This window comes from Mobula hypostoma, chromosome 3, assembly GCF_963921235.1.
Source record: "Mobula hypostoma chromosome 3, sMobHyp1.1, whole genome shotgun sequence".
NCBI classification, from domain to species: domain Eukaryota; kingdom Metazoa; phylum Chordata; class Chondrichthyes; order Myliobatiformes; family Myliobatidae; genus Mobula; species Mobula hypostoma.
In genome coordinates this window covers 13,603,301-13,626,443 of record NC_086099.1, presented here as the reverse complement: position 1 = coordinate 13,626,443, position 23,143 = coordinate 13,603,301, and the positions used below count along the sequence as shown (strand labels likewise).

The 23,143-nt window shown below is 40.8% G+C and overlaps 1 protein-coding gene across 3 annotated transcripts in view; it reads right to left on the bottom strand.

Annotated features, from left to right (window-relative positions):
* The window catches only part of onecut2 (one cut homeobox 2), a 48,503-nt gene extending 36,804 nt beyond the window's left edge, over window positions 1–11,699 (bottom strand). For all 3 annotated transcript variants that reach the window (XR_010017331.1, XR_010017332.1, XM_063042662.1), the window contains exon 1: window positions 10,344–11,699. Coding sequence is in view for 1 of the 3 variants with exons in the window: in XM_063042662.1 (XP_062898732.1) it covers window positions 10,344–11,451 (1,108 nt within the window). In the remaining 2 variants the exon portion in view is untranslated. The remainder of the gene's footprint in view (window positions 1–10,343) is intronic.
* Window positions 11,700–23,143: the final 11,444 nt, after the last annotated feature.

Below are 23,143 nucleotides of genomic sequence, written 5' to 3'. Positions count from 1 at the left end.
ACCCATACCCAAATAAACCTTCCTGGATCACATTTCTTTACACAGAGGGAGGACAGTACTTGGAATGAGCTGCCAGATGAAGTAGTCGACGTGGGTAATATCTGAGAGGTATTTGGAGGGGAAAGGGATGTTGGGTTGTGAGCAGAAGACAGGCAACTGGGGCTAGCAGGGAGTCTACCACGGTCAGCATGGACCAGATGGGCCAAAGAGCTTGTTTCTGTATCCTATTATTTTATGTCTGTGATTATATCTGATCCTGTTCTGACCAAATGTTATTCACAAAAGACATAGTAACAAGTACAAAATGCTAGAGGAACTCAGCAGGTCACAGACCATCTACAGAAAGGAATATAGAGTCAACTTTTCGGGCTGAAACCCTTCATCAGGACTCAGGTCTAGCATTTTGTGGGGGTTGCTCTGGACTTCCAGTATCTGAAGCACCTCTTGTGTTTTTGATGAAAAGGCACGATAACTTGCCTTCCCTCCTCACAATAGCTGACAGAACAATTGAGCAATGACAGAATTTATGTTTCGCTTTAGATTTCCAGCATCCACATTTGACTTTGCATTTTATTTGAGGCAGGCAGGTAGTTATAGGTTGACACCCCCTGCTAATCAAGAATGGGGCTGCATGGTGGTGTACTGGTTAGCACAACACTTTACATTACTGATGATCCAGGTTCATTTTCTGCCACCATTTGTAAGAAATTTATATGTTCTCTCCATAACCACGTGGGTTTCCCCTAAGTGCTCTGATTTCCTCCCACAGTCCAAATACACAACAGTTGGTAGGTTAGTTGGTCATTGCAAAATTGTCTTGTGATTAGGCGCTGGAAGGGCCAATTCATGCTGTATCTCAATAAGTAAACAAACAAACCTAACGACCTCTGCTTTAAATATACCCAGTTACATGGCCTCCACACATGCCTGTGGCAATGAATTCCACAACCTCACCACCAACGGGATAAAGCAACTCCTCCTCTTCCCTCTTTTAAATGAACGCCCCTCTATTCTGAGGCTGTGCCCTCTAGTCCTAGACTCCCCACTATATGAAACATCCTCTCCACATCCACTTAAATAATTTCATTTACTATATGTAAAATAAATGCTCTATACTGGATATAATGCTTTGATTATAACTTATGGAGACAAATCAAAATGTATATCTACAATCGGCACTTTGTAGAATTGAGATAAGGTCAGAATCAAGTTTAATATCACTGGCATATGTCGTAAAATTCGTTGTCTTGCGACAGCAGCGATGTGTAATTAAAACAGCTATATATATTCTGATTTATGTTCTGATCTTTAGGTTGTGCAAAACGAGTGCAAAAACATAGTGAGATAGTGCACACGGATTCATCGTCCGTTCAGAAATTGATGGCGGAGGGGAAAAAGCTGTTCCTAAAACGTTGAGTGTTTGTCTTCAGGCTCCTGTACCTCCTCCCTGATGATAGCAAAGGCCACGGTCTGGTCCTCTTACGACAAAGGCCGAACGCAAGTATAGGAATGGTATGATTTCTTCTGCAAAACACTTTAAAACGGAGGCACGTATTGGAGAGGAGCGCAGTTCTGAAGGACCATAGGGTAACGACGTCCTTCCGTCTCTGGCTGTTCCGCGCTCGCAGAACGCTTGTTTTAGGTGTTCTTGTATTTCCCAGCAGGTACAAATCGAATGACAATGGCGTATTTAAAAAGAACAACATCCGGGTAAGCGGCAAATCTATGCAAGAGATTCTTTGAATGCGCTGTTTCCTTAAAGGGAAAGGCCGAATCAATACGATCGATAGCGAAGGTTTTCCCTATTCCTATATCAAATGAATGTGGCTACTGATAAAGCCTCAGATGGTGAGCTTTGCTGGGCGAGTTCTCCATTGTTCTGTACTCGGGATGTGATAAAATGAAAATCGATGTCAGCGTGTCACTAACACCACAAATAAAACATGGCTCGTTTGCACTGACCCGCAGTCCGGCCGGCCAAAGTTCCTTGTGGTAGAGGTGTGTGTGTGTGTGAGAGAGAGGGGTGGGGTGGGGGGGGGAGAAAAGACATCCCGCCAGAAATTCATAAATTAAGAAATGTGCACAAAAGCTCCGCCACGGACGGTTCCAAGCCCGGCTGCGAAAGGAGAAGGGTTAGGCATGGGGCTAGCAACCTCACCCTGTAAAACCTAAACCAACAGAGACGTCAACAGGAGCTCCAAATACCTCATCGCTGGGAGAGAAGGATCTTCGAAGATGGGCTACACCTGGGGATAACAGGAAAGCTTGCCCTAGGTCTGAGCACTCTGGCAAGTTATTGTCGGTGGTCTAGGCACCAGTAGGGGTGATGGGCTAAGACCATAAGACATAGGAGCAGAATTGGGCCATTCCACCCAATGAGTCTGCTCCACCATTCCATTATACTATATACTTTATCATCACCAAACAATTGATACTAGAACGTACAATCATCCCTGGATACAAATCGATAGTAAATATTAACAATTTAAATTATAAATCATAAACAGAAAATAGAAAATTGGAAAGTAAGATAGTGCAAAAAAACCGAGAGGCAGGTCCGGATATTTGGAGGGTACGGCCCAGATCCGGGTCAGGATCCGTTCAGCAGTCTTATCACAGTTGGGAAGAAGCTGTTCCCAAATATGGCCGTAAGAGTCTTCAAACTCCTGAGTCTTCTCCCGAAGGGAAGAGGAATGAAAAGTGTGTTGGCTGGGTGGGTCGTGTCCTTGATTATCCTGACAGCACTGCTCCGACAGCGTGCGGTGTAAAGTGACTCCACGGACAGAAGATTGGTTTGTGTGATGTGCTGCGCCATGTTCACGATCTTCTGCAGCTTCTCCCGGTCTTGGACAGGACAACTTCCATACCAGGTTGTGATGCACCCTAGAAGAATACTTTCTACGGTGCATCTATAAAAATTAGTGAGGGTTTTAGGGGTCAGGCCAAATTTCTTTAGTTTTCTCAGGAAGTACGGGCGCTGGTGGGCCTTCTTGGCAGTGGACTCCGCTTGGTTGGACCAAGTCAGGTCATTTGTGATATCGACCCCAAGGAACTTAAAGCTTTGACCTGTTCCACTTGCGCACCACCAATGTAAATTGGGTCGTGCAGTCCGCAACTCCTTCTGAAGTCAACAACCAATTCCTTCGTCTTGCTGACGTTGAGGGATAGGTTATTGTCTTTGCACCATGCCACCAGGTTCTTAATTTCCTCTCTGTATATTACAGCTGATTTATTATTCTTCTCAATCCCATTCTCCTGCCTTCACTCGTAGCCTTTGACGACCCGATTAATCAAGAACCGATCAACCACTTGGCCTGAAGAGTCTACACAAAACCGATCAACCGATAACTTGGCCTGAAGAGTCTACACAAAACAGCCTACAAAATGTATCAACAAGGAGTAATGGGGGAGGTGGGAGGAAGTTTGGGGCAGGCGCTATTCATTTTTACAGAATATAATTCAACCTTGGAAAAAATGATCACATTCGTCACCAGCAGAACTTCAACAAGACAAAGCTCAATGTCAAGGCCAAAACTAAATCTTACAATAAGTCACAAATCATAAATTACTTTAAGTGAGAGGATTGCTTCATAATAAGGGTTAATTCTGCACTAACTATTATATTTTGTGACTTTTAAACTTTTGGTGAACGTTTTATTTTATTTTATCGAGATCCAGCGTAGAATGAGCCTTTCCGGCCCTTCGAGCCACACAGCCCAGAAGGCAAAAGGAAAGGAAATTGCCTTTTAAACTCACGAGAGAGCATTGGCCATCGCCCATGCAATCCCACAAATTAATCCTGCCCTAATCACGGGGCAATTTACAATGACCAATTAACCTGTCGGCCGGTATGCCTTTGGACTGTGGGAAGAAACCAGAGCACCCGCAGGAAACCCACGCGGTCACGGGGAGAACGTACAAACTCCTTCCAGGCGGCAGCGGGAGTTGAACCAAGGTCGCCTGTGCTGTAAAGCGTCGTGCTAACCACTACACTACACATATACTACAAATAATTGTTCCAGGGTTATTTGGGGGTGGGGGGGCGCACAACACTATTACAGCGGCAGCGACGCGGGTTCAGTTCCCGCCGTTGTCCTGTGAGGAGTTTGTACTTTCTCCCCGTGACGGCACGGGTTTCCTCCGGGTGCTTCGGTTTCCTCCCACCTTCGAAAGGCGCAGAACAGTTTGGTAGGTTAATTGGTCACGTGCGCGTAATTGGGTGGCGCGGCTTCACTGCAATGGCCTGTTACCGTACCGTATCTCTAAATAAAAATAACAAACTGGTCTTACAGGCGAGAAGAGTACCGTACGGTCTAAATCACGTTCGTTGGTTTTACATTGTTACATGTCCTACTGATAAGTGGAAATCCCAGGAGAACAATACATATCGATATACACAATTATGCTGTTAAAATCTGTATATTATGTATAGCTCTCACGGCTGATGTTTGACAACGGCCTATTCCTCTTAAAGCTGCCAAATATTTCGTCAAGCATTGTAGTAGAAATAATATCGGTTAACAATCCAATTTGCACCGGAAAATTGTTTTATGCTTATAAATCGGCCCTCCGTGTTATGATTTGAAATATTAGGTAATTTTCCAAAATTGGCTTCCGTGTATAGTTTACTTTAAAACAGCATTAATTTGCAATATATTTAATCTGTATGAAATAATTTAAGATTTAATATTTAAATATAATATTAACTGTTGTAAATGGAGTTCCTTTTATTATGAGGCTGTGCCCTCTATTTCTAGAGTCCCCCACGATAGGAAACATCCTCTTCCCGTCCACTTAAATAATTTCAATCATATTACATGCATGTAAAATAAATACTCCATATTTGTTACAGTGCGGCGAAGGCGAAGTATAAAATCTCAACACAACTGAGAGTGTGTCTCTACAGCCTACAGTGTTTGTAGATTTGTTGAAATACGTGGAAGCCATTTTTGACAAATTGGATTTAAATCTTAAATTATTCTGTCTAGATTTTCGGGTACTAGGAAGGATATGCAATACAAATATTATTGCAATTACATATGGAAAAAAATTTAAACATCTACAATCTTTTCAAATAATTGTAAAGTATTTTAAATTGAAAATCAAACATTTTTCTATGTTCGACCCCGAGGAACTTGTTCTTTACAGAGTCAATTGAAATAGAAATCAAACACATATCTGGAACAAGATATGAAGCTATTAATAAAGGCCTTAAAAAGAACACGGCTTCAAATATAATCAATAAGAAACAATTAATCAGGTTGGGTGCTGAAGTTACAATCTAGGAAGAGTTAAATTAAAAGACGCTGAAGCTGCGATGTTCGCCTCATTCAGGTTCGTATGTGGTTTGCTGAATTTATCCAAATGTTTATAACCAGCTGAATCTAAGAGAAAAAAATACTCAAATACCAGGAGAACAATGAGTTTTATAATATTTGTGAAAATAAATGTAATTATGCATTCCGCTGTTTCCTAAGACTTCTGCATCATTTGTAAATCGAACCGGTATGTGGCGGCAGTTGCCGACTGGAACTGTAACATGGTGGAAGGCCACATCCACCTTCACCCTCTTTCCAACCCCCCTCCCCACCCACTGCACGTTCCCTCGCCCTGATTGCAAACCATCACTTACAAATGCCGCCGGTTGCTTATCATGCGTCCCAGAAGAGAGCCTAATTAACGCTCGAACGCAAGAACTTTTCGCCGGCAGTCCTTCACATCAAAAGCACATTTACATTTGTAGTGACACAGCATGTTGGAATGTAGTTTCCTTCGTCGTGCGCAGACGTTTAACGAGCGCCGAGTGGGCGAGCTTAAAAAATCTGCCCATCCAATCGTTTAGAATAGCAATTTTCTGCGTTAATTGTGTTCTCGTCACCAAAATCACAATCGTCACTACACGTGCAGTTTTCTGTCCAGCTAAGTTTTTGTTTCAGACAGGATCACGTATACAATCTTCGTGTCAGTTTTTTTTTGTTGGCGACAATAAGTGGGCATCGATTAAATCTTAAATGAATTAATTTCGGGTGAAGTGCAAAATTGTGTCACGTATCCTGTTCACTGTTGACTTTTGATAAGACTGACTTGGGCCCTTAAATAGAGCCAGGAAAATGAAGCTTCAAGAATTGTTTTCGGATAATAGTCTTTCTCCTGTGCAATACATCCCCCCCCCACCCCCGCGCCCAGTCACCGGAGTACACTGTCACACGGGCGCCCAGTCACTGGGGTGCACTGTCATCCGCGCCTAGTCACTGGACTGCACTGTCATCCGCGCCTAGTCACTGGGCTGTACTGTCATCCGCGCACTCCTGTCACTGGGGTGCACTGTCAACCGCGTCCAGTCACTGGTGTGCTCTGTCAGCTGTGCGCTCAGTCACTGTGGTGCTCTGTCACCCGCGTTCTCAGTTACTGGGGTGCACTGTCACACACGCGCCCAGTCGCTGGGGTGCACTGTCATCCGCACCCAGTCACTGGGGTGCTCTGTCACCCGCGCGTTCAGTCACTGGGATGCACTGTCACCCGCAATGTATATGTATTAAATGTCGGCGAACTTTTATTAATTAATTTTCCAGTATTTTTATTTTTATTAATGCTATACTTTCATTAACGTTTTAGTTAAACTCTTTAAATCGTTCTCTATTCACATTAGCAAGTTTGGGCCATGGCGCTATTATAGGTTTGGTCGGAATACAGGAAGAACAAAATGAACCGACAATTAAAAAATAGACTCTGTTGTAAAAATCACCCTAAGTGAACCATCATTGTCATGGTCTGTGCAAATTAAATGTCGTTAAAACAGTAGCGAGGAGGGCACTCAAAGTAGAGGAGACAAAGAGATGATAATGTGGACGGCAGTGCCGGGAAGACTGTAGTAGTGTTACTGGAATAAGCCGGATCAGATTCCAAATCAATGTCTAACCAGGTCCTTAGGTTTATGTTATTGTTGCCAGCATTAATGCCCTTTTAATCTTCTAAAGATTATCCTCATCGATCCACGTCCATATACACAGATTTTTTTATAAAGTGACATAACCACATTTATTGAAATGCTATGATAAAATAAATGGCACTGTTTCAGTTGTCCTCCACCCCCCCGCCCCCCGCCCCCATTCCTCCAAGCCGCAGTTCCGAGGTATCTTTCTACATTAGTGAACATTAATAAGGTGTAACCCTTTCACACAAGGGGTTGCCAGAGGCAAACACCAGAAGCGAGAGAGTTTCAATTATTAATTTCCCAATTGCACCAACAACAACCCACAACTGATCCGAGCCGTTGGAATGATGACGGGATTAAAGGAATCGCACTGCTGTCAGTATTGTGGATAATTTATTGGTTTTATAGATGGATTCCGCATCAGGACTCTCTTGAATATCCATACGTCAGGATAATGTTCATTTCTTTTAATCTTACAATTTGGGCGATCTGAACAATTTGGGAGCTGTCGCCCGATACTGATTGACAAAGCTATCCGCTTCACAGGCGAACGAGTCCCCAGATTTTCCTCTGCTTAAAACCAAAAGCAAGAGTGACGTTGCAGTAAGCAACCGGTCATGCAGAGATTTTCATTAATAATTCATATTTGCGGCTTCTCTGATTCTTTTCAAAGCACGGCCAGTAAGCATATCATATCGCCGGGCGATATAGAGACGAACATCGAGCGATCGCACATACTTAACAAAAAAAATCGCTTCATATTTTCGCAACACCACTCTCGCGAGGACTCGTACAGATCCCAGACGCAGAATGAAATGTTGTTGCTTTTCTGGTCATCTCTCTCTCTGTCTCTTTCTCTTGGGTCTATATTTAGCCCGAGTTAACGAGCAATTATTAGAATTTATATCTTCCGAATCCTGTTGCGGTATACCCAGTACTAACCTCTTAACTTTTTCATTCTGCGGCAGCGATGCCGTAATGTACGACCTCGATAAATATACAATATATGGTGTAAAATATTTATTTTACTGGCAGGGTTATTCTTTTAATTGCATGGTGTTTATATACACTAAATCAACTGTGCAATCAACAGTCCAATTATTCAAATGAGAATTGATCGTGAACCTGACGGATGGAGGAAATTTATCTGGTACGACTACAAATAAAAAAAAACATTCAATACAAAATAATGCCGCTGTTTTATTTTAGCTTTGTGATTGAGCTCTGCGGCTTTGACTGTGCCTTGATAATGTTCGGTAGTCACATATTCCTGAAGATGCAGTTATAGCCATCTTTATTCCGTTCCGATGTCATTTGGTCAAGCTGGTTTAATATAATGCACAATCAAACCGGGTTACAATTTCAAAGCAATTTAAAAAAAAAACATCGCTTCTATCTTTCAGGTCAGTAGTGTAGCTGAATTCAAAAGCTAATAGCTGCAAATGCTTTCAGAGAGGCCTTTGCTGATTTATCGATCGAATGTATTTTAATTCTAGTTATGTTATTATACCGGCTAATTTGACGATTTATAATCTCAAATACTTCAGCATGATTGTTGGCTTGGCGATGCCTATGCCATTAAAAAAAAACTTGTATTTTACAAAACCGTAAATGAAAACCTTATTAAATTGCTTGTAGTTAAAAAATATGGGTCCTAATCAATTGGGAAGCAGAGTGAAAACTGAAATTGTAAACGTAGATTGCAGAAAAAGAATGCTGGCAAAATGAAACAATTGCGACAGATAAGCACCGCGTTTCTCAGACTGGGCGTGTGGGGATATACAGGACTTCTTGCCATTAAGTGAATAGAAAAGCCAAGTTTAATAGGAAGTGTAATTACAACAATTACCCCACGTGACCTTGGTTTACGTCCCTGATTTGTTTAAACGTGCATTGACATCAGCGATGAAAACAAACACTGTTTATAGTAAATGGTGGTAATATATCACATAAAATGGACGCAACATAAAGTTTATATTCCGCTGTCAAAAATTGTACAGCTCCGTGATGTATTTTTCTTTCATTTACAGTGCAATTTACTTATGTATCACTGAATGCCCCATGCAAAAGAAGCATTTTCTAAATCTTTATATTTATTTTTAAGATCAAGACAGGTAGTGGAGTCTACGAATCTAGCTAAGCCTTGCGTTAGAAGTTCATCCCATTGTCCTTTCAGGTTGCGAAGGTTAAATTATCAGTTTTGGCGGCATACTTATTCATGTAGAGAGCACAAAAATATTTCAGCCTGAATAAAATTAATTGATTGACAGCAGCCCTGTCAAAGTGATTAGCAATTACTTTCAATCGTTTTGAAGAGCAAACATCTCAAAATGCATGTAGTGGGAATAAAAGATTTTAGAACAATGCGACGAATAATCTTCAACATGCACAATTTAATTACATAATATTAAGTGGTTGTTAACTGCAGCCAATGACCTACACAATAGGAATTAGCTCGGGCTGAGCGGCCGAAGCAGCCGCAAGGGGGCGGTAAAGCAGTTCCACCCATGACCAAAAAGGCATCGAAGCCTGTTTATCCAGAGCAGAATGGGCTGGCACCCACCACAAAACGACCGTTTACTTATGTACCCAACTATCTGAGTGAATACATGCAAACGAGCTCAGTGCCTGACACTCAGTGGCCGCTATCCGTTAAGGATATTCCAGCCAGTTCCTGATTACGTATTAAAGACCAAACACTGCACTTGCCAGCGAGTAGCACCAATTCTGCTTAAAAGCAATTACATTTCAGAAAAACCATCGCATTTGAGAACCGGCTAGATGCCGCGCACTTAATACAAATCGGTCGGGTTGCTTTAAGTCCAGTTCGAAGCTGGCAGCAAGCAAGGGCAGATAACAATGGTCCGACTAAAGTCCTTACAAAATTTAATCCTGGCGGTTCTCTAAAACGGGGCTGAAGTTAACGTTAATAATAGGAATAAAGACTGCGGTATTACAAAGGAGGCTATACTGGTCCAGATACAGGCCGGCAGAAGGCATTGATTCAGGGAGTGAAACTGCGAATTTGTTTAGCGTCCAATAAAAAAAATGCATTTAAGCCCGGCATTAATTGAATGGTAATCAGATGCTGATGCCTGGCCACGTTACTATTGTGGGTGTGTCGTTTCGTTAAGGGGAATATTGGATAGTCTCATCGCAGAGCTATTGTGCGACCCAGGAGAAACCCCGACGAGTTCTGCGGTGGTTATAGTGGGGAAACTGAAAGTGGGGGGGGGGAAGAGATGGGGATTGAATGGTCCTTCGTACAAAGCTGGTATGGTTGCCGCTAATCACAAAGAAAGGCGGTTGCCCCCTTGTCAATGAAAGGCAGCGTGGCTCCAATAACAACGACATTTTTGTTGCTTCTCAACAAATCTCTCAGTGTACATGCATCACCCCCCAGGTTTACCTGCGAGCCTTAAGGCTGACATTCTCTGGAACTCGGGCTCCTGCAGCCATTTCCACATCCGCCTGAAGGTCTCCCGTCCCGATTTAAGTTTACTCCAAGGCTTGGGGTTTCTTAAAAGGTCAGAGAGGGTTCCCTGCGAACGGCACAGCACCCTCTGAGCGAAGATTGCCTGCGGTATGCTGTAGCGTTTGAGTTCCGCCGTGATCCTTTGTGCTACTTCTTTGGTGTTAATTTCTTCCAGCTGCCCCGAACTGGTGGTCTGCGAGCCGGAGGAGGACGGAGGCCGATCGCGGCTGGAAGCCAGCACGGGCCCGTGGGACTGGTGGTGACTTGAGTGGCCGTGGTGGTGATGGTGATGCATGCCGTTCAAATGCGGCATCATTCCCGCCGACGGAGCGCCAAGACCCCGAGACAGATGCTGCTCACCTCTGCCCAGCATGGCCGGGTGGGCTTCGAAGTTCGGGCTGAGCATCTTGTCGTGGCCGTTGGACCCGTAGCCCTGGATGCCCTGGTGGCTGTTGTGGATGGAAGCCAGACCGTTGCCAAGGGGGTTGCTGGACAGAGGAGAGAGGTTCTGAGGCATCCCGGGCATGTCCTTGTGGTACGGGCTGTAGAGATTGTTCATGGCAGCCGGCAACCCCCTCTCGTCCCGCATCAGGGTGAAGCTCCCGCTCACGTTGCCCGCGAGTCGCTGGTGGTGGTGATGGTGGTGGTGGTGGTGATGATGGTGCGGGTGGTGGAACTTATCCGAGACGGTGGATATGGGAGGCAGGGGCTGGAGTGGTGTGAGTGTCGTATAGGTGCTGCTCATCCCCATGCCAGGCGGAGACTCGCACGACATGCTCATTGCCGGGTGCAGCGGGATAGAGAGCTCCGGCCGGTAGTCCCCAGTCCCGTCCAGGATGGAAGCCATGCTGGATACCATTGCAGATCTGGTCGTCAGTTCCCGATGGGCCGCTGAAACTGCCTGCCGCTGCTGGCTGTCCATTAGATCGCCCGTGGATTGCTCATGGCTTAATCCACCATGCAAATTCCCAATGCTGTCCATTGTAATCTCCGGGTTCATGGCATATACCTCTTTGGCTATACATCTATACGTGTTGTTCATTCAGTCCATTAACGACTATAATGTTTTTTTTCCCTTTTGGCTTGGTAAATCAAGGGATTTTCTTGTTACATATATATGCATGTATAGATGACAGTATATACACACACACATACATATAAACACACATATATGTCGAAAGAGAAAAGAAAAAATAAAAATGTTAAGGCCTCACGGGTTGCAAAGATCACCGATAACTCTCAGGCGGGTCAGTACTCTTTCTCGCCATGTCCGAGCCCGTTCCTCCTCCTACGTCGACTGTTTAGACAGCCCGAGCCAGCCCTAGACGCATTCGCTGCTGGGTTCAACCTACACTGCTTAACGTAAAGGGTGGCGGGTGTTCGTGACGGACACCGGTCCAGACCGTATGAGAGGCTCTCGCGTCCTCTTTAATCCGCCTGTGTGGAAAGAGCTGAAGGTTGGTTATCCAATAGTGGCGTCAGGGGGCGGGATGTCCGTTATCAGGTTAGATTGACGGGTGTGTACAATCTGCCTCTCGCCCTTCCACCCCCTCAGCAACCTCCCCCCCCACTCACAACAAATCCACACCCCCTGCCCCCTCCCTCCCTACCCCAACACCAACACCACAGCCTTCCACAGGAGCCCGCATCACCGCGCCAACGACCTTAGCATTTTTTCCCAAGCAATATTAACTTCCGGGTTCTAAGTAAGTCAGTGTTTTCTTATTCTCTTCCAAGAGTTGTTTTCCTACCGATCAAGCAAGTCATCTAATTCGAAATAATTTTTGAGATTCTAAACCAAGTATTGTTTATTTTTTAAGTCACAAATTTATTTTGTTTAAACTGACATTTGTTGCAATTGAAGTTATATTCAGTCAAGTCATTCAAATGCAAGGCAAAACCCATGTATTAAGATTTGTCACTACATATTTAATTCTGCTGAAAAATATTTTGATCAACATTTAGAAGCGTAGACATATATTTGCGGCTTCTAATTTCGGTGCAATCCGAGATGGTCAAACAGATATCTCTCCTTTCGGAAATATGCATGTTAAACCAAAAAAAAGAACATCACAGTTAATTCAATTTAATGCAATGTTCCCCTGTTTTTTTTAAAGCTTAGATTGATTACTTTTAGTCGAGTGTGGACTTCAACTTTATACCAGAGCGCAGTTCCAAAGCAATCTCTGCGTTTTCCAGCATTTTGTCTTACTTAGTAGATGAATAATTTCTTTCTGTATTGCAAATATATAGAAAACTATTTTAATAATGTCTGCAGACAACACGGCGCACCACAGCTCCAAGGAATCAATGCAGACAAATCGTTTATTTCCAGTGTTCGGACTGACAACTCGCCGCGAAATGTTAAGCAAATATACTCAATAAGTTTTCTGATTTAAAATAAAACATGTTGACCGTTTCGTGTTCAGCCCTGATGAAGGGTCTCGCCTCGAAATGTCGACTGTTTATTCCTCGACATAAATTCTACCTGATCTGCTAAGTTCCTCCAACATTTTGTGTGTGCGTGTAGGTTTCCAACATCTGCAGAATCTCTTGTGTTTGAGTTGACCGTTGCTATTTATTGTAGAGGTCACAGGTCTGGTTTTGATCTTTTTTTATTTTATGTGTTGCTGTCATGCAGAAAACATCTTTTAGAAGAGCATTTTGGTCCAGATATGAGGCATGAATGAATTAGAATGAGATGTCAGATCAACTCTAAATTACGAAGTAACTTTTTACTGATAATCTGCAAGTCTAGACTAGTCTCGAAAAATAAGCGAATGCCGTATAATAAAATTTTATAATTTGTTTTGTAAATATAAAATCAGATTTTTTTTACATTTATGCACAACTATGATTAAGAGAAAATAGCAATTTTAAAATGTTCGAAGTTCAAAGTACTGTACTTATATATCACCACATACCAGCCTGAGATTCATTTTCTTGCAGGCATTCACAGTACATTAAAAAAAAGAACATAATCTATGAAAATCTACACATAACAAAGACAGACAAGCAATCAGTGTGCAAAAGACAGCCAACTGTGCAAATACAAAAATAGACAGAAAAAAAAATCAAAATGATAATAAATAAATAAGTAATAAATATCGAGACCAATGAGTTGTAGACTCCTTGAAAGTGAGTCCATAGTTTGGGTGAATCGGATTAGTATCGGTGTTATTTGAATTGATTTTAATGTATTATGTTAGTTTGTTTAATTTTTAAATATAGGTTTAGTACAAAACGTAGCAGAGTATCCTCATTTATCCGTTCTGCTCTAGATTTTGACTTTGCAGGGAAGGTGGGCTGGTTGCGCAGATGTGTCCATTGTTTGAGGGGCAGTAATTAAGGACAGGGGCTGGAAAAGTGCTTGAAATGCGTGACCTAGTTTCTTTTGATCGTCTATCAAAGAGCAGCGGGGTCTGACGGATAAATATCCCTCCCCTGACTATCAGCTGCTGGCAAACTTATAAGAAACTGGGGAAGTTGTAAGGAGTACCTGTTCCGTTCAGAGGACTGATCCGAAGCAATCGAACAATTTCTCTGCTCTGAAAAAGATTTCAGTACCGCTTGTTGTACGGTGGCCGTCAGTCACCGGGTTTGGACTTACTTAAAAATCACGTGCTATAGAAGAGAAGACATTTCGACAGACTAACTTTTTATAATGAACCCCACAGTTGCAGTTTATTAGCTGTGCCAGTGTGCTGTTTATACAAATGCTTCTGTGGTTAGGCGGGGTAAAAACTTAGATCTGTTTCATTATATAAGCCCACCCACATTTCATGTCTTCAGTCTGTCACCGAGGAATTTTGTTTGTTAATCGTGGCCTTTCAACGGCGGAAACAATTAGATGCTGAGTGGTAATTATCGTTACGCTAAAAGTTAAAAGATTATCCTCTCTAACCGAACAACTTATTTTCAAAAGCCGTGTCGTTTTTTCTCACTCAGAGTTGCTTATTTCGATACTCTTTGTTTACCACCTTTTAACATATTTTGAGTCCTTTCCCCACGCCTTTCCTCTCCATCTCTCTGATTTCCTCTTTCTCATTCACTGTATTTCTGTTCTCTTCACCATCATACCCTCTCTGATTTCAAAGAGCCTCCACCACGAACTCTCTCTCAATTTCGATGCATTTCTTCTCAATTCCCTCTTCACTTTTTTCACAGTCTGTATTCTATACAGAGCGTCTATAATAACATGCGTGCATTTTCTCGTTTTACTGTCCGTTTTCCATTCTATCTCTACGCTTTAACCCTCTCATTATCCATTCCCATCTCCGTGTCTGTATTCCCTCCTTTCCCTTTCGTCACAATGTCTCATTTGTTTTCCTAATTACCCACCTTACATCTATTCACACTCCTGCATCCTCTTCCTCTCTCTCTCTCTCTCTCTCTCTCTCTCTCTCTCTCTCTCTCTCTCTCTCTCTCTCTCTCTCTCTCTCTCTCTCTCTCTCTCTCTCTCTCTCTCTCTCTCTCTCTCTCTCTCTCTCTCACACACACACACACACACACACACACACACACACAATCTCAATCTCTTCCCCCCGCCTCTCTCACTGTACTTTAAGCACAGCGTCTCCGGACAGAGCGCGGTCCGATAGACTGGAATGAAAAAGTCAGCACTGCCAACATAAAGAGGTTTCCGACGCGTTTAACCTGAGCACCCAACTTGCTGTATAATTTCTGTAAAATAATAATAATAATAATACAATATCCCAATGTTAATATCTACAACTGGTATAATCCCAAAGTCACTACTCTACACCACATTAAACAATTAGGGCTACACAGCAATATCTATGAATTCTTCAGAAAGCCACAATGCAAAACACCACTAGAATAGTCCGAAAGTTCCTAGCAATTGAGAAGTGAGTGTGCTTAGCTATGCCCGTATCTCAGGTTTTACCAACTTGAGCTGAGAAAAAAAAATACAGCAATAATTATAATAATGCGAGAATTATCTGTATTTTTATTATTTGTAACATAGCTTTATATGCATAGTTGTGAGGGTTCTTTGATTTGAAGTGGAAAAGGCGGTGTCTGTCGTTAAAGAATCCCGTCACCCAGGATATCCCCGCTTCTGATTGCGACCGTAAAGGAGGAGGTACAGGAGCCTGAAGTCACAAACTCAATATTTTAGAAATGGCTTCTTCCTCACAGCCATCAGATTTCTGAATGGACAGTAAACCCATGTACTCTACCACACTATTTTTCTTTTTACACTGCTTATTTAATTTATATAGATATATCTTATTGTAATTTATATATTTTAAATTATTTATTACAATGTACTGCTGCCGCAAAACGATTTATTTCACGACATATAGTGTGCCAATGACATTCGACCTGATTCAAAAGAATTAGCATGTAGCCAATAAAGTTGGATTTGTTTAAATAATCATTCCATTAAATGTAAATAGGGGCTGTGGGTTTAACGATAAATTACCAACCCCGCTGAATTGTTTCGGGACAGTGCCTTGATTAATACACACGCAAAAATGCTGGAGGAATTCAGAGGTCAGGCAGCATCTGCAGAGGGGAACACACAGCCGACGTTTCGGACGCTTCATGATAAGAGCCCTGATCAATTCCCCTCCACGGACGCTGCCCAACCTGCAGAGTTACTCCAGCACTGTGTGTGCGTGGCTCTGGATTTCCAGCATCTGCAGAATCCCTTGTGTCTTGGTTAATATAACTTTTAAATCGACCCCGGTTTAATGTAAAAATAACTGTCGAACAGTGGAATATTTAGCAAGGAATAATCGGTAAATAGCGATGCCTGAAGGAAGAAAAAAATCAAGAAGTGCTGGGGAATAAATAGCAAGTTAATTAACATCTAAAAGGGAAACTTAGTATCTCAGGTGCAAACGAGAGAAAATCTGCAGATGCTGGAAATCCAAGAAACACACACACAAAACGCTGGAGGAACTCAGCAGGCTAGGCAGCATCTATGGAAAAGGGTACAGTCGATGTGTCGGGCCGAGCCCCTTCAGCAGGTGTGTTGATTCAGTCAAACAGGCTAAATGCTACAGAACAGTAATATTGTTGGTGGAACCATCTTACTATCTGTTTTTTTTAAATATTAAAGTAAATAAAGAATTAACCATTACCTAACCACATTTTAGATACAGTGAAATGCTTCTTGGTAAACTCGCCATTGGACTGATTAATGTCCACATTCACTACAGGCCTTAGTTGCATCGCATAGGATACCTTAATCGAAATCTGACTACCACACATTTTAAATCTTGATTTAATGAGTTTTATTTTTGCAAATTTTCTTATTACACTTTGTTTCAATTGTGTTTTTTAAAAATCTGATTTGAGCGTTAACAGCTCTGAGACCAGCGTTAGAAAAGAATGCCTTAAAGTCAAAAACAAAATGAGTGGTTGTGGGTCGATCTGAAATGTTTGATTTGGTTCTCTACAAACCATCTGGCATGTGAGTGCACTGGGTATTGATTGAGCTCAGTTTGCCGCAGACCCCATGCCAGCGTTACTTACAAACAGTCAGCCCATATATGCATCTGTGTGCTAGCACCGCCATGAAGAACTCAAAATTAAAGGCAGCCCAAACTGGTCCGCGGTAAGTGCACAGTGTTCCTTTGCAATCGTACTTTTAGAGTGTAACATTGCTCGATTTAATTGGCCCTCGCTTTCTTGAAGAAAACTGTTTGTTAACAGATTAATTGATTAAAACCGCGGCTGGAGGTAGTGATCATTTAAAAATGACCACAGTAGATAACGCAGCTCTTAAACGTAAGAATTGTCCTTTTAAGTGAAAACATTTGCGATGGTAGTGGGGCAGAATATAAAATACGTCAAACGTAATTAACTGATGTACCCTTGCTCTGAGGGAATAAAGCTCATCTTCCTTTTCCTATCCGACTAACGATCAACGCGTGTTTTACTAAATAAAATATATCTATTTAACTTTCTCTGCGTCCAGAATCTTATTTGTGCTTTGCAATCTGCGTGCATTTCCTCACTATTCAGACATTATATTCATTCCACAAACATTGAAAGTGTAGCAAGCACGACAACTTTGCACCATCAGGCTTCCCAACCTTTCATTCTACTTTTTAATCAGTAACTCGTAGACGATAACAGAGAGAGAGCGAGAGAGAGAGAGAGAGAGAGAGAGAGAGAAGAAAACATGTTTTGGATCGATTACTCTTGCAAATTCTTTCTGTCAACTCTAGTGCACTACTCGCCAGCATGCCCAACTAATTTGTGGTTAAAAGAAAGTATTCTATTACCTGTAATGAAATCAAGCATAACTGATCACTTTCCTACTTAAATTGCTGATGGGTTACCCTTAAATCGTTAAAGAAAATTTTTAAAGAACATGACCTTATTAGATGTAGATAACACTGTTTAGTCCAAAAAAGTGATCGACGTTCTTGACGGTTTTGAGCCCCCCCCCCGAAATATAAGTTGAATAAATGATGTTTTGCGTTGCTTCAAAGGCAGAAGACAGATTTCTACGGTTGCAGTTCTAAACTTTTTTATTTCCAGGGTGGAAGAAAAAGTCATTGTTAAAAGGCCAAGCGATGGAGACAATATTTGGCGTGAGGTATCTTTGTTGAAAGGCAGCTACGCATAAAATCTTTGTATTGTCCTTTACAAAAGGAGGCACAAGCTGCAGTTGATTTGGCCTGAATGCAGAGCTGTATTACATCTGACTTGCCATGTGTGCCTTTAACATTTAATCTCGGCAAAGCGTTTTATTTCCTAGTGAGACTCATTCAGCTCAAACTGAAAAGTTTGCGATTATTCAACTTCACTAATAATTGACCGATCTATTGTTTCATCAAAAAAAAGTTTCATTCTCCACTATCCATTCTAAACCTTGGTATTATCGTGTTGTTTTTTTTTGCTTTTATGTTTCAGTGAGTAACGGGTTAAAGTAAACAACCGAAATAGGGATTAAACGGTTACACGTAGGTTTCAAATTAATGGCGAATTATATTAAAACCCTGCTTTAATTATTATCCAACTTCGAGAAAGTTGTTGAAACAAAATTCCACTTGGGTGCAGTTGCTTGGACATCGAGATGTAAAAGTTAGGGAATTAACAATTCTCGGTAATATATTAAACGGTCTTTTTGTTTTAATACGTGGGCTGTGCACTATCTTAGTTTCATGTTATATTTCAGAATCAGAATTATGCATGTTGCAGAACATAATAAAACTGTAAATTACAATAAGGTATAGACACACATAAATAAGAATAATACTGAGCTAGTGTACGTGAGTTCATTGTCCATTCAGAAATCTGATGCTGTTCCTAAAACATTGTTTGTGTTTCCGTACCTCCGCCTTGATGGCAGCCATGAGAAGAGGGCATGTCCTAGGCGATTTGGCGATTATTTTCTATTTTTTTTAATTTAAAAATTGCATTTTTTAAGCAGGGTATTTATAATCACTGGCTGAAAGTGGACAAACTCCCAGAAACTACACCAGCCTACATTGTAACTAATATTCCCTGTTTTAATTCTAAGAAGTATATGAACCTTCATGTCTACTCAGATCTTTTACATCCAAAACCACCATGATAGCCATATCTTGATTTAGGCTCGGCTTTAAATAACTGAAATGTTCATAACTCTTTCACATCTGCTGCTTGGCAGTCGTTGGCCTGCATTATGATAGTGCTACGTTACCTCGGTTCACCAGAAGAATGCAATGGGGCGTGATTATTATTGTCATGTTTATTCAATACGCATAGTGGAACACGGGTTAATATTACTAGTCGCTCTTTCAGCCGTGTTTCCACTCCTCAAGAAATCAAGCAGCCCTGCATAGAAACCGCAGCGTTCGCTCTATGACTGTCGTGCTGTTACAGAATGAATGGGAAAACCAAATCACACAATCTTCGTTGGGTTAATTTTGCAAGGGACCCCCCCCCCACCGAATTTTGGTACACTTTGACGCTTTCCATACTGGTTGGCCCTCATAGAGTTAAATCAACCACTGCTCAAAACTCTTCTGAAAGCAATCTTCGACAATCGCTGAGCATTTCGGAAGCCCAGTGGTTTCAACTTCCTAGATGATGAATTTCTTTGCCTGTTGGTACATTATTAATAGTTTCATTTGGTGGATAGAACTGCAGAGCAATTGTAATGCAACATCTCTCTCTCTCTCTCTCTCTCTCTTTATATATATATCTTTTTGCACTGTTTATTTTATTTTATGAATATATATATTTCTTATTTTAATTTATAGCACATCTTGCTGCAAAACAACAAATTTCACCACACGTCAGTGACAATAAATCTGATTCAGATTCTGAGCTTCTAACTGTTGGCTTGCTACTCTAGGTTAATGCAATTATTTGATCATTAACATTGTAACTAAACGCACAAAGCGATTGTTTAAAAACAGTTTACGGAATACTCTAAGAAATATTCGGCAAACAATTTGTATGATTGAACTCTTCCCCGTCATTGAGATAATTTATATTTAAAGGAAATGCAAAGTGCTATTGCTTGGAATGCAATAAGAGAAAGTCAAAATTCTATTTGTAGCAAAACTGTACGATTTAGTCGCTTTCGTTCACTTTTATTTTTTTAAATTATTATATTGTTTTATAGACTCAACCTCCACAAATTTCGTTTTATTGGTCAACGCTCGAAGCAATACTTGTTTTAATCATAAGTTTTGATTTTACCTTATCGATTAATTTGTAGGACAGATGGAATTTTCAAAGCACGGAGGAGTTCCAATTCTTCTATGACCCATCACCAGCCGGTTCTATTACTTACAATAAATTCTTTTTTATTAAGCACGTTTAATGATGTCAGGGTTGATATTAACCAAGAATATTGATACGGAACTGGGGGAAAATCATTGCAACTTCGAAAGCAAAACTAAATTCACAATGAAAAACGTTTGACTAAGTTTTGTTGCGGAATCTGATGTTAATTAACATGTGATGTACAGCAGGTTGTTTTAAGGAATCTTTGAGTAAATACAACATAATGTATTTACATTGACTAATACAAATTGGACCAACTTCTTTGGAAGATATTAAAAAGATTTTGAGAGTTAACCAATCTGTACTTCCGCTGCTATACTTAATTAATCGCGCTGTGCTTTCTAATAATTAACTTTAACGTGTCCCGCGAAAAAGAGCCAGTAACTATCTATTTTTATTTTTCCTAATCAATTTTCAAGTTAAGTTTTGATAATTTTACCTGTATCAGGAATTTGCAGCACTTTTGACATGCGAAGTGGTCTACGGAAACAAAATGCTAAGAAATTGCCCAACATGATCAGTTTCGTTTTAGGAGCGTTTTCCACCGTGCAGTAACCGTCAGATTGGTTATTAGTAATTTCGCTACACTGTCAAGTAAGTAAGTTCCTTATTGGAAACCTCTTCCGTTGAGGATCGCATTTATCCATATAAGACAATGGTAGAGTTCACAGCGCGAAGTAATAGTTTTCTGTACTACTCTCTGCACGAAGTTCGTTCTGAAAATTGTAACTCTTAACAGTAAACTATGCACAGATAATTTATTGATAACATTTGCCAAAAGAGTCAACATTAATGTTCTATTCCTACTCTGAATAAAGACATATATTAAAATTAATTCACGTAACCCGAACGAATTTATCTAATTTGAATAATTCTAAAAGGAGTCAGTCTAAATTTGCGTAACGAAATGTTGTTGGCGTGAGTGGTTAATATGGTTCACAGTGATAGATCACTGGGAAAAAAAAATCCTTATAGAAGTCTAGTGAATAGTACATTAAAATAATTGGACGTTTCAAACAATACCACATTAAATTGGAGACAAGCTAATGTAACCCAGGGTTTGCCTTTATTTTTGATACATCTAGCAAGTGTATCTCCACGAAATCATTTTTAAAAGATAACTTGAAAACGAGTCGATTTATACTTATTTATTTTTCCTTGTTAATATGGGAACGGCACACATCCACGGTTATCTGTAGATTGGGGTATTATCTAGCACACACTGCAGATAATTCTCTGAGTCGTGAATCTCCAATCCACAGCTTTTTTTTCATACTCTACTTATTTAATTTTAAATAAATTATATCTATATCTATATCTATACCTATTAGCCTCCCCAGCATCGAGGACATCTTAAAAAGGCGATGCGTCAAGAAGGCAGTATCCATCATAAAGGACCCCTTTCACCTAGGACATGCCCTCTTCCCATTGCTACCATCAGGGAGGAGGTATAGGAGCATGAAGACACACAATCCACGTTTTAGGAACAGCTTCTTCACGACCACCAACCGATTTATGAAAGGAAAATGAACCCATGTACACTACTTAAGTATTTTTTGCTTTCTTCTTGCACCACTTATTTATTTTAATATATATTTCTTAATTGCAATTTGTACCTTTTTATAATGTATTGCAATGTACTACGACCGCAAAACAAAGTATTTCACGGCATATGCCATTGATATTTGACCTGATTATGGGAATAAGTCATTTGTGTTACTTCGCGTATCAGTAACCACATTATTCGAATTGAACACTTTCGAACTGCGCCCTATTCTCCACATCTTTATTTATCATCGCACTGTGATTGAGAATTAATAAGTGAAAGCATTAACTTGCTCTAACCCGGGTGCTGTCCTAAAATTCATCTTACCAATTCGGCGCCTGGAATACAGACACATTCATGTGGATTGGTATTGGACAATAACTGAGACACAATTCACCGTTTCTTCCCGTAATTAAAAACGTGATGCCAAATTTTAAAATAAATACTTATCACTTCAATAATTTGGAAAGTTACTTTGTGGCATATTTGCGCCTGAAAGTTGCTCGAGAGAAGGGCGATAGTTATTATCTAAGGTTAATTACGGTACTTAGGAAAGTTTTCTAAAAGTTCGAAGTTCCCAGTAAATTTATTATCGAAGTGCGTATGTAAATGTCAACATATACGACGCTGAGGTTCATTTTCTCGCAGGAATTCACATATATTAATGACCGCTGATAATTTAGTGGATGAGTAATCTGCCGTTTTCACTACATAATTAAACACGTGTGTATTGGTGAGTTGCTGGACAAAACTCTCTAACGGATCTCAATATATACAATCTCTGTATATGGTGCCATCTATGTACATATATAATAAATTTACTTTGAATACTGAATAACTTGTTCATCCCCTTCTCGGCGCTAAACTTGAATTTTCAAATGTAGACACCTCTCGCCGTGTTTTATTTCATCTGCATTCCATGGTTCCCTTATTTAACAATTGATGTCAATAGGGGACGTAACATGTCCTGTTCGCCCACTTACGGAGCGCTAATGAGTCTCAGTAGAAGTGATCGGAGATTAAACCATAGACAACTGAGGCACCGTCTAGCATCGAGGACACTTTCAAAAGGCAGTGCCTCAAAAAAGGCGGCACTCGTCATTAAAGACCCCCATCACCCAGGACAAACCCGCTTCTCATTACTACCATCAAGGATGAGGTACAGGAGCCTTAAGACACACTTTCAATGTATCAGAAACAGCTTCTTCCCCTCCGCCAGCAGATTTCTGAATACTCAATGAGCCCATGTACTCTCTATTTTGTATTTCACTATTTTGTTCTCTTTTTACACGACTTATTTATTTTTTCATATTTTTATTGTAATCTATAGTTTCAAAATTATGTATTGCAATCTACGGCGGTGCTGCCGTATAACAACATGTTTCACGACATGTCAGTGTTATTAAACCTGATTCTGATTGTGATTCAA